The sequence below is a fragment of the Xenopus laevis genome, chromosome 1L, assembly GCF_017654675.1.
Source record: "Xenopus laevis strain J_2021 chromosome 1L, Xenopus_laevis_v10.1, whole genome shotgun sequence".
NCBI classification, from domain to species: domain Eukaryota; kingdom Metazoa; phylum Chordata; class Amphibia; order Anura; family Pipidae; genus Xenopus; species Xenopus laevis.
The window spans coordinates 129,034,434-129,046,693 of NC_054371.1; the positions used below are offsets into that span (position 1 = coordinate 129,034,434).

General features: G+C 39.9%; 1 protein-coding gene across 5 annotated transcripts in view; it reads right to left on the reverse strand.

Moving 5' to 3' along the window:
- Positions 1-1,847: 1,847 nt before the first annotated feature.
- The window catches only part of haus6.L (HAUS augmin like complex subunit 6 L homeolog), a 41,998-nt gene continuing 31,585 nt past the window's right edge, over positions 1,848-12,260 (reverse strand). For 4 of the 5 annotated variants that reach the window (XM_041560666.1, XM_041582382.1, XM_018250513.2 and 1 more), the window contains 4 exons: positions 8,607-8,786; positions 7,661-7,796; positions 3,107-4,153; positions 1,848-2,224 (listed from right to left, as the gene is read on the reverse strand). In XM_041560666.1, the coding sequence (XP_041416600.1) occupies positions 2,127-2,224; positions 3,107-4,153; positions 7,661-7,796; positions 8,607-8,786 (1,461 nt within the window). In that variant the 3' untranslated portion in view covers positions 1,848-2,126. 5 annotated transcript variants of the gene reach the window in all.

The window sequence follows — 12,260 nt, forward strand, 5'->3', positions numbered from 1 at the left end:
CTACTCCAAAGTGGCGTGGTTACCCTCAAATCACAGATTTCTTAAGAACAAAATTAACTAGTTAAATACAACTAAGCATATTTACATTTATATCAGTAAGGAAAATGGCACACAAGGCATTTTGTCTCCCATGATTTGTGGCGTTGACAAAATGGCAAGTAACTGCCACTGTGGGTGCTGAGAAGCATAAAAGGTAAAAACGCTAAAATCTTATAAATGCGTGAAAGAGCATTTTCTTGTGATAACAAAATGTAATAGCTACAGTGATTCTCAGCACCACAATGACAAGGAATTTCCTACTGGTGTTTTTTTTTGTAAACACCGACAAAATGCAGTAGACCATTTATCAATGGTCAAATTGAGAATTTAAATCTGAGATTTTTTATGGTCAAAACGGTCAAATTCGACAAGGGAGTTATTCAAATTTGATTCGGTCTAATAAAACATTTGAATTCGATTTTCAAGATTTATCATACTCTAGGCCCTTTAAGAACTCGAATTTGACTATTCGCCAACTAAAACCTGCCAAATTGCTGTTTAAGTCAATGGGAGAGGTCCAGGGATCAATTCTGAGTTGTTTGCAGCCTACCTGACATTCGTGGGGGTTTTTTTTGGAGAAAAAAAACTCGAATCAAATTCGATTTTAGTTTTTGGGTCGATTCTAATCATCCGAGTTTTAAAAATTTGATTTTAGTAATAAATTTGATGGGTGAAATTTAGAGTTCAAAGGAGTTTATAGGAGTTTAAAAAAACTCACAAGAATTCAAAATTCGATCCTTGATAAATGTGCCTCTAAATGTCACATCTACCATTGCCCTATATGTGCACAGCAGGCAAGGTATATGAAAGCCATGAGGCATCTAATACTGTCCATACAATCTACTTGATGCTGTAAGGAAGGCATATTAAAAAGAAAAAAAAAGCAAGGATGCATGCAAATCATGACGTTACTGCATGCAGTATCAGGCAAAGCCCACAGCAGAAAAGCTTCAACATGTATATGTTAAAGTGCTAGTTCACCTTTAATTTAACTTTTAGTAAAGTAGAATGTCCCATTCTTAGCAACTTTTCAATTAGTCTTTTATATATATTTATAATATATTTGCCTTCCTCTTCTGTCTCCTTCCATTGTGGAAAAAGCAATCAAAAACTTGGAGGTAAAAACTAGGTTATTTTTTATTATTTATTATACTATCCAGGACCTCTCAAATTCCCATTGCACTTTATAAAGGGGTTGTTCACCTTTTCAAACTTTTTTCAGTTCAGTTTTTTTCAGATTATTCATTAGAAAAAAAAACCCACTGTTTTCAATCACTTTCCATTTTCCATGTTTAATGTCCCTGTCTCTGGTGTTTGAGTCTGGCAGCTCAGCAATTCAGGTGCAGACTCTAAACTGTTGCAATTTTGCAACATTTAGTTGATACATTTTCATCAGCATCTCTGGAGTATTGGCAACTATTGTATCATTTCCAGATAAGAAATGTATCAGCTAAATGTATCAATTTGTAACAGTTTGCAGACCCCTCTCTGACTTGCTTTAGAAGGTGAAAAATGAAACTGTACACTTCATTACAAAAACAGTCACACATAGAAAATAGAAAGTAATTGGAAAAAGTAAATTTCTGGTGAATTATCTGAAACCAACTGAACTGAAAAAAGTATTGGTGAACAACCCCTTTAATGCAATCCACTGGGAACCTGCTAGGGTATATTAGACCCTAACAACAAGCTGGTTGTGATTCCAAATTGGAAAGCTGCCAAGCAAAAATCTAAAACAATTGAAATCCCACAAAAAAACAACATATTAATAGCAATGAAAAAAATTTCATGCCAACACTGCTTACATCATACTACAAGTTTACTAAAAGGCAAACTTTCATACCGTCATTTAAGATTATCTGATAAAGGAATGATGATTTACTTTGTGCTTTCTAGCATGTCACATCAGTCTGTATGGAAGATGTTTTTAAAATGTATGTGTTTGCCATTCAGCACTGTGGATTACACATTTTTGGGGTGGAAGGTAAAGTTATATGGTTGCTTTTCAATTCATTAAACTATGGTTTATTTATTTACAAATATTAACCATCAACATATGTTACAAATCTATCAGACATTCTTTAATTTCATAATTTAATTAGCTGTTCCGGGCCTTCATCTGTGCTTTTATGTAGGTCTAATCCAGAGCTCGTAAAATCAAAGGTTTTATTTGGGTTTACGAAATCTAAAAAAAGAGAAAGTGAAAAAAAGTAAATGGCAAGTTTTTTTAAATTTTTAAATTCACACATTTTGTAGACATTTGTTACACAGCAGACCTAAAACTCTCACTCACAGACACCAGAAATGGATTTAGAATATGCAGTGTGAAGTTTCTATCAGCAAGTCTTATGGTTTTACTCTAGCATGCTATTCCTCTATATGCAAGCCATTCAGTGGCACAGCATACACTTATGTTAAACATTGGTTTAACGAATACGACTTGTGTTAAAATACAAGTATGGGATCCGTTATCCGGAAACCTGTTATCCAGAAAGCGCCAAATTACAGAATTGCCATCTCGCATAGACTGCATTTTATTTAAATAATCCAAATTTTAAAAAATGATTTCCTTTTTCTCTGTAATAACATAAAAGTGCCTTGCAATTGATCCTAACTAAGAATACCAGCACGACTCTTTAGATTTAGTGATCATGAGGTCTGGTTTAAAAAGATACTATTCAGGGAAAGCAGTGAATTGTATTGTGCAAAATGAAGGATTTCAAACTATATACACAGCCACTTCAAAGTTTTCTCGAATAAGATATATAGGGATGCACCGAATCCAGGATTCGGTTCAGGATTCGGCTTTATGAAGCAGGATTCTACCGAATCCTTCTGCCCGGCCAAACCGAATTCGCATATGCAAATTAGGGGCAGGAGTGAAATCACTTGACCTTTTTGTCACAAAACAGGTAAAAAATGTTTTTGCCTTCCCGCCCTTAATTTGTATATGCAAATTAGGATTCGGTTCAGTATTCAGCCGAATCTTTTGTGAAGGATCCGGGGGTTCGGCCCATCCAAAATAGTGGATTTGGTGCATCCCTAAAGATATATAAAATTAGCTCACCTTGGGACTCAAAAACATCTAAAAGGTCTTCTTGCTTTTCCGAACGAATGGTTTCTGGAGAAAAAGATATCAGTTGCGGGAGAGAAAGTTTTCTGTCCTTTGGTGAAGGAGTAGTTAAATACTCCAAGTCCAATGATAAAACTTTTTCCACAGGGCTGTACACATCAGATCCAAGTATGAGACTTGACTCAGATTTATGCTTGGTGAACCTCATATTAGAGGTGTCAGGATCACCATGATACTCTTCATCTGTCAAAGATGTTAAAGTCCGTTTGAGGGCTTCATACCGACTGCGAATGGAATTTATATCCATTTTACCCTCCATGCTTCTGGATGAATGCTCTTTTCTATCAAAGGTAAAGTCATGGTCTGGTAATTCACTTTTCTCAGAAGGTTCCTCATTACCCCCTAAACTAAGCGTGCTATTAAGACTTACGTTACCTGCATTCTCGGGCAGGGTTTCATGCAAAATTCCAAACTGGATGATCTCATGGGTGTCTGAACTACTATCACTGGTTATCATATTTGATGAATTCCATGAAAGGGTTGTATGCGCAGACAGATTTTCTTGACCAGCGACAGAAATAAACATGGTTTTATCCATTAATTTACTAATTGGCTGGTTGCTGAAAAGAAACTCCACTGGATTGGTCAGTGTGTCAGCATTCTCACTTTCTTTTTTGTCAACGAGGAGATTTATCAGTTTATCGGCAGGCTCATTTTCCTTTATAGGAAGAATCAAATCTTCTGGCTGTGATGAATCAATTTCACTTTTCAGATCAATGCTTTCATGGTGAACAACGTCACTGTGAAAACTAGAAGCTTTATTTCCACCAGTATTATGAGGAATTCTTGTTCCTGAGCAATCATTCTGATCTGAAGCATGAGAGGTAGACAGAAAGCAGGCCATGCTCAAGTCTATTTGACTACAATGTGCAGATTCTAGCTCTGCTGTTGAATCCATGCAAGGAGCTGCGACAGGGCTTGCAACAACTGAAGATTCTTCACTCTGGATAGCTTTTCTCCACGAGCTTCTTATATCTGAAACTACAAAAAGAAATGCTTACAATTAAAACTTGGGAAATTTTACCAAGAAATATTCAGTGTACTACTTGTCGGTGGGTGGATGTATATGGTTATTAAGGATGGAATTTATTTAACTGTTTGGAAGCATGAATAAAAACTCCATAGTTATGTGTTATATCTTAATACATAAAATCTAGCAACTGTTTAAAAGCTTAAGCACATATACTTTTTTGACATCCATATTGCTCTTAGGGTGAACCGTGATCAAAATGTTGCACTGTCTTTGGCAAAATAAAAGGCACTGCAGTTCGAAACAAGTAACACAAATTAGCACAAGTCAGCTGGTCAACAGACCTGGAGAAGCACTGGAGTTGAGGTTCCTCCCACCCCCTCCAAGAGCCAAAATCAGAGAGCAGAAAGGGATAAACAAATATTGCAACTACATTTTCAAAATTTTAAAACCACTTAAAATATTTATTTTACATTGGAAAGCTGTTTAGAATAGCATAATTATGCCCAAATAGATTTTGTATAGAGATCCAATTGAAAGTAAATAAACAGAGCAAAAGCATATACTATAGTCACTTCTTTAAAACTGTGCAGAAAATGATTTATTTAGTGACAGCCTGAACATCATGTGATCATGCTGTGACTTTACCTTTAAAAGTATAGAGATACAGATTACTGAATGTACTAAATATTCCTTTTTTGAATTGGGCAGACAAAATATTAGGGATGCAATGAACGCAGGATTTTCCCTTTTTCAGAAGGATTCGGATACCCACAAATCCAAATTCCTGGCTAAACCACAACCAAATACTTAAAATCATAGGATTTTTATTTTAATGGACAAGGCTCTTTTTAGTCCTTTACCTTAAGTTGCATATGCAAATAAAGGTTTGGACTTGGAATCTTCAAGAAAATAATAGATTTGCTGCATCTGTAAAAAACACTCAAAGAAAGCAAATGGAAAATTCTTCAGTTGAGGCAACCCATATGGATAATCTTACCAGTCGTTTAAAAAAATTTTTTTTACTCCCCATGAAATCCTTTTCTCTTCACCTACACTGGGGGACACAGGCACCATAGGAATAAAGTTCCTGCAGGTTGGAGAACGGACACTAAGATGTTAACAGTGACTCCTCCAGTGAAGCTGCTCCAGCTTTATCCACTGCCTCTTCTGTTCAGAGTAAGTTTCAACCGAAGAAGGAGCAACATCACCCTGGCAATCCAAAGCAGAGGAGGAATCTCCTCCCCCCTCAGCACTTGCTGATTTGAACAAGACCCCCAACAAGGAGTATCCTGACTAACTGCACTGGTAACTGCAGAGGCAGTCAGGATTAAAAATTACAGGGAGGGTCGGCCTGTTTTCCCCAATGTAGGTGAAGAGAAAAGTATTTAACGGTGAGTATAAATAAATCCCTTTCTCTCTTCCTTAGATTGGGGGACACAGGCACCATGGGGATGTTCCAAAGCAACCCCTGAGAGCGGGACACTGACCACTGGGTTTAGTTTAGAAAAGTCTGTAACACCTTCTTCCCGAAGCTGGCTTCGGCTGAAGCGTGTAAGTGAAGCTTGTAGAGTATGGAAAGTGCAGAGACCTGTACCTTTAGGGAACTCAAGGCTAGTCCTAGACACTCCCTCCTTGAGAAAAGACCGGATATCTTGTGCCAGTAACATGGTGGGAATGGCATCTGAGGGAGCCCTGTGTGTCTTGAGAATTAAGGCCTCAAGAGCCATGCCGTTAAAGCCCACAGATGTAAATTTGGGTGGACAATCGGTCCCTGGGTTAACAGGTTGGGCCTCTAAGGGAGATGAAGAGGCGCTTGAAATATCATCTTGTCTTGCCTTGACGCACAAGGGACCTCTTTTTGATGTTCGTTCCACAGACCATGTCTAACTATCATGAAAAAGTTGTGGTTAATAATGTGTCCAGTAGGCAGAACTTTGCTGCAAAATTCAAGTGCTTTATTGTGTCAGGACATGTTTCGAGCTGAGCTCTTTCTCAAGTGTTGAATGTCTTTCATGTCTTTAACCATAGGGAGCAACGGGCCGCTATGGACTGCACCGAAGCCTTGGCGACCAACTTTACCAAATCTAGTGCCACGTCACAGATGCTGTTGCATCTGCTACCTGAGACAGCAAGAGATCTGTTGAGGGTTTTTTTGGACCCTGTGATACCTGTTCCACCCAGACTTCCATTGCCTTTGCCATCCAGGCGATCACAAAAGGTCTAAAGGACGTTCCTGATGCAGTGAAGGTAGCCTTACAAAAACCCTCTAACCTCTTCTCTATTGGGTCCTTAACTGATGCAGCATCAGCTACCGGGAGTTTTTGACAGTCTGGATATTCGTGGGTCAACTGCAGGTGGTGAAAAACACAGATCTGTGTAGTCCTGGGGAAAGGGGTAAGTCTGTGCAAAACACGTGACTACCTGTACCCTCTGATCTGGGGTTTTCAACCGCTGCTTGATAATGTTGTCTAGTTGCTCGTATGCTGGGAAAACATGAGAGGTCTTTGTCTCTTGAATATATTCTTCCCTGGTTCAGCAAGGGAAACTGTCTCCTCTATATTGAGTGTCTTAAGGATAGTCTGCATCAAGCCCTCCACCTCTGTGTTCTCTGAGACTCTGAGTCATAGTCCTGATCCAGATCGGTGTCCTCTCCTGAGACCACTTGCCCCTCCTATTCAGAGGGAAGGTCCCGGTCCTCTGGGGACCCGGGAGGAGGTGGACATTTGGAAGCCAGCGGGCGGGTATACGGACGGGTATTCGGGCGTGCAGACAGAGGTAGGATTCACCAGCCTACAGTGCAGCCCGGATTTTTTTCCCTGTTGAAGGAACACTTGGCCATGTTATTATGCTAAGTCCTTTAGGCTGGTGCAGAGCTCCTGGGAACGGGAACAGCAGCCACAGGGAATGTGGAGCATGCCTGCAGCCTCTGGAGAGCGGGAAGGATAATGGGCAATGGAACTTTTACGTAGGTACAAGCCAAATATTTGGCTGGGGAGGCACTGTACTTATAAGTCACTAGCCTCAGTGTGGCATGACCTAAACCGCAGTTCTTATCACTTGCTCCAGCCACAGTGTATCATCCGTGTCTACCTTCTGAGGACACTAAAAAGAAACGGACTCTAAACAGGAAGAGACAGGGGATGGAGCATAGGGAGGAGTTAACATCTTAGTGTCCGTTCTCCAAACTGCAGGAACTTCATGCACATAGTGCCCGTGTCCCCCACAGACATTATGCTATGAACTATTGAAGGCCAATCTGGTTAAACACCACCTTTGGATCAAAAATAGGCAAACGAAATTCTGCTCCTTAGAACTCATTCATGTTTGTATTATAGGATCACTGATTGACAAAAGAATAGCATGGGCAGTTTCTGCCAAGTGAGCTGACCAAAAAAAAAAATCACTTACTTTTTAGCTTAGAGATCATTGAAAATGTATGTGTGCGTGCGTGCGTGTGTACGTGCGTGGTTTTAGAGGGCAAGAATAACAAGATTTATTAAAAAAAAAAAACTCACTCAAATTTTCAGGAGTTCTAGGAATTTCTTTTCTGGATAAGAAGGGATCTGAGGATAAAACTCCTAACAAGTCATCAAGCTCCATTCCCCTTCCTCCCGAGGATCTTGGTGATTCGGAAACAATGTAGTCAGCAACCTGGCCAAATTAAATTAACACAAACAATTAAGTTATTGCTGTATAATGCTGAACTACTCCTAATCAGTATAGTATGTGCCAGCAGAAATGATTTGTTATAAAGCAACAAAAGTAGATACATGTATTTACAGAACGTATTTTCAAATAGTACACCATAAGTTTACAGAAGTAGCTCTACAGACATTCTAACCTTTTACAAATGAATACATTAGTAGACATTTTTCAGAAGTAGCTGTAGCTTCAGTCCTTATCAGATCCCTAACTTAGTCTCTAAAAGATCATCTGTTATAATTGATAAATTAGCTGCTAAGTTATCTCTGTTACTTCAACTAATGTATTGAATTTTAAAGGAACATTATTGGAATGAATACTTGTGTGTGGGCACAATTAATGGTATGAGCCTCTGGAGCAGTCCTTAATAGTTAAAATGGAAGTTTTTATATATAGGATTAGCCAATGACATATACTACTAGAAAGGTATATTTTTTTAGGAAAATAGTTTATTTCGATGGAGCAGTGTTTTACATATGGGCATGCAATATATTTTCATAGAGACCGGCAATGATCAGTGGTATAGTTTCCCTTTACATTTAGCTTGTTGACCTAACTTACAATGAGAGGAGGAGAAAATAAAATATTAATTTTTAAACCCTCTCTTTTTAAAAAATGGCAAGAAAAGAGATTTCAGAAACAAGATTCGGAACTACACCTTTACAGGTCTAAAGCATGTCTTCTTCCAATATTCATACAATCATGAAACTAAACAGTGAGCAAGTTTATTCTATATTAGAAATAACAGCTAGCCCTAACCTGCTGAGCAAGTTGCTGTCGCGCCATATTCTTGGGATCTTGTTTGTAGGGTGTTGGTGTACAGGGCAATGGGCTATTTGCTGCAGTTTTCCAGCTCACATCAGCCCTTCTCTTTTGTACTGCAGAACTTGGAGTCCTTTGGAATCCTATTCGATCACTCATGGTTGGAGTCTGAAATTCCTGTCGATTGGGGAGTGTAAAATAAAAAGCCATTAAAAAAATTACAGCATGGACAAAATAAATAAAGAACAAATATTACAAGTCAGCCTCTAAATCTAAAAATAAAGGATATTAAAGTTCTGTCAAAATTAAATTTGCTAAATATTATCAAGCAAATACCATAGAGCAGTTTTCAGAGAACTTATAAACCCCTAGAGGCAGAAGAAGGTCCGTGGGGTCATAACATATACATGCAGCAATCTAAGTGCATAAATTAAAATAACCAAAAAGTTCAATGACATTTCTTATAACCTGTAACATATCACTCACATCATCTAAAATTCATCATGTAATATCTTCAAGCTAAAGTATCCGATAAAGATAAAGCGTATGGATACAAAGTGACATGGTAAATAGCAAAAAGTAAAAGGATAAAAGAAACTAGTCATATGAAAAAGTTTGGGAACCCCGCTTAATTCTTTGGAGTTTTGCTGATCATTGGCTGAGCTTTCAAAGTAGCAACTTCCTTTTAATATAGAACATGCCTTATGGAAACAGTATTTCAGCAGTGGCAAAGTTTATTGGATTAACAGAAAATATACAATATGTATCATAACAAAATTAGACAGGTGCATAATGCTGGGCACCCCAACAGAGATATTACATCAATACTTAGTTGAGCCTCTTTTGCAAATGTAACAGCCTCTAGACACCTTCTATAGCCTTTGATGAGTGTCTGGATTCTGGATGGCGGTATTTTTGACAATTTGCCCATACAAAATCTCTCCAGTTCAGTTCGATTTGATGGCTGCCTAGCATGGACAGCCTGCTTTAAATCATTCCATAGATTCTCAATGATATTCAAGTTGGGGGAATGCGATGGCCAATCCAGAATATTGTACTTCTCGCTCTGCATAAATTCCTTTGTATATTTTGAAGTGTGTTTAGGGTCATTGTCTTGTTGGAATATCCAACCCTTGCGTAACTTTAACTTTGTGACTGATGCTTGAACATTATCCTGAAGAATTTGTGGATATTGGGTTGAATTCATTTTATCAACTTAAACAAGGGCCCCAGTCCCTGAACTAGCCACACAGCCCCACAGCATGATGGAACCTCCTCCAAATTTGACAGTAGGAAGCAGGTGTTTTTCTTGGAATGCAGTGTTCTTCTTCCGCCATGCAAAACACTTTTGTTATGACCAAATAACAAAATCTTTATCTCGTTTTATCTATGTTTGTTATAGTTATACAGGAGCAGTGACCAGCTCCATGTTGTAGCTCCCACCCTTCCCAGCTATAGTCAGGTGATCCCACTGGTGTCTAATAAAAGGACAGCCAAGTTTGGGAGTTTTACTTTGAAAGTAGCTAATAAGTTGCAGGTAAAACTTAGTCCCTTTGTAAAATGTATAATGAAGCAATAGAAGTCTTAATGAATCAGATGAAAATTGAGCATAGGACTGGCCAGATATGGGATGACTTAGTTGGCCAGCTTTAATATATTGCAATATATGGACAAATAACCCCCGTTTTGTTTAAAGGGTAAGGCATTTTTTAGTAGCAGTATGCACAAAAATTGGATTTTTTGATACTCACCGTTAAATCCATTTCTCTGTAGTCGAAAGGGGGACACAGGGACCGATGGGGTTAAGCTCCATCCTCCAGGAGGCAGGACACTTGATAATTAATTAAGGGGTGTGGCCTACTTGGCTTAACCCCGCACACTGTGCTCAACATTCAGTTTGTTCCAATTTTAACCATATGTGTAACTGAACATTATAACTGATTAATAACTATGACAGAATGAAAGCCAGGGACTATCCTGGACACGACCATCTGGTCAACGGCTCGTCCGAGGGCGGGAAGCCCTGTGTCCCCCTTTCGACTACAGAGAAATGGATTTAACGGTGAGTATCAAAAAATCCAATTTTCTCTGTCGTCTTAGGGGGACACAGGGACCGATGGGGACTTAAAGCAGTCCCAGAACAGCAGGGTGGGACGAGCCAATGAACGTAATTAGTGTAAAACAGACTGCAACACCTTGCGACCGAGAGCGGCCTCAGCTGAAGATGTTGTGTCGAGTCTGTAGAATTTAGTAAAAGTATGAGCGGAGGACCAGGTAGCCGCTCTGCAGATCTGATCCAATGAAGCGGCATTGCGCCATGCCGATGAGGCTCCCATTGCTCTTGTGGAATGAGCTTTGACACCCTGTGGTGGTGTCCTTCTTCTAGACAGGTAAGCTTGTCTGATGGTTTGTTTGATCCACCTGGCAATGGTTGTCTTTGAAGCTGGAAGACCCTTACGAGGACCAACTGGAAGAACAAATAGTGTTTGAGATTTCCTAAAGGGCTTTGACCGTTCAAGGTACCACCGAAGTGCTCGGACAACGTCTAGATTGTGGAGACGTCGTTCTTTCTCATTCTTGGGATCTGGACACAATGATGGGACTATAATTTCCTGATTAATGTGGAAGGATGACACCACCTTGGGTAGAAATGAAGGAACTGTTAGTAAAACTGCCTTGTCCTTGTGGAACACCAGAAATGACGGTTCACAGGATAGAGCACTCAGTTCAGACACCCTTCTGGTAGACGAGATTGCCACTAAAAATACCGTCTTGTACGTGAGCCAGGTATCAGAAATTGAATGCATTGGTTCAAACGGTGGCTCAAGCAAGGCCTCTAGCACCAGATTGAGATCCCAACCTGCAACAGGCGGATGAAATGGAGGACTTACATGTGCCACTCCTTGCAGAAAGGTCCATATGGTATCATCTGTTGCTAGCCGATGTTGGAACAGAATAGACAATGCCGATATCTGTACTTTCAGGGAACTGAGTTTTAGGCCTAGTTGTAGGCCTCGCTGTAGGAAGGAAAGTATTCTAGGAATGTTGAGTTCCAGAAAAGTCAATCCGAGTTCTTCACACCAAGTGAAATAGGAAAACCACACCCTGTGATAGGACTTGGAAGAAGTTGGTTTCCGTGCTCTTAGCATTGTTGATATAACTTCTTCAGTTATCCCCTTTCTTCGCCAGATGGATGCCTCAACAGCCATCCCGTCAAAGCGAACAGTCCGGGATTGTGGTGTGTTACTGGACCCTGGCTGAGCAGGTCTGGTCTGCATTGAAGCCGGATCGGTTGTTCTATCGACAATTCTTGTAGATCGGAGAACCATGTTCTTCGAGGCCAATAGGGAGCTATCACGATTACGGTGATATCGGATTGTCTGATCTTCTTGAGGACTCGAGGTAGCATCGGAAGCGGAGGGAAGATGTACGCCAGGTTGAATGACCAGGGTTGAGTCATGGCGTCTACCCCTGCCGCTAGTGAGTCTCGGGATCGAGCAAAGAACGTGTCAACTTTTCGATTTGTTCTGGAGGCCATCAGATCAGATTGGCCCCAGAGATTCACTAGCATCATGAAGGCTTCCGGATGAAGTTCCCACTCGCCCGGTTGTACCTGATTTCGGCTGAGGAAATCTGCTTTTGTGTTGGACA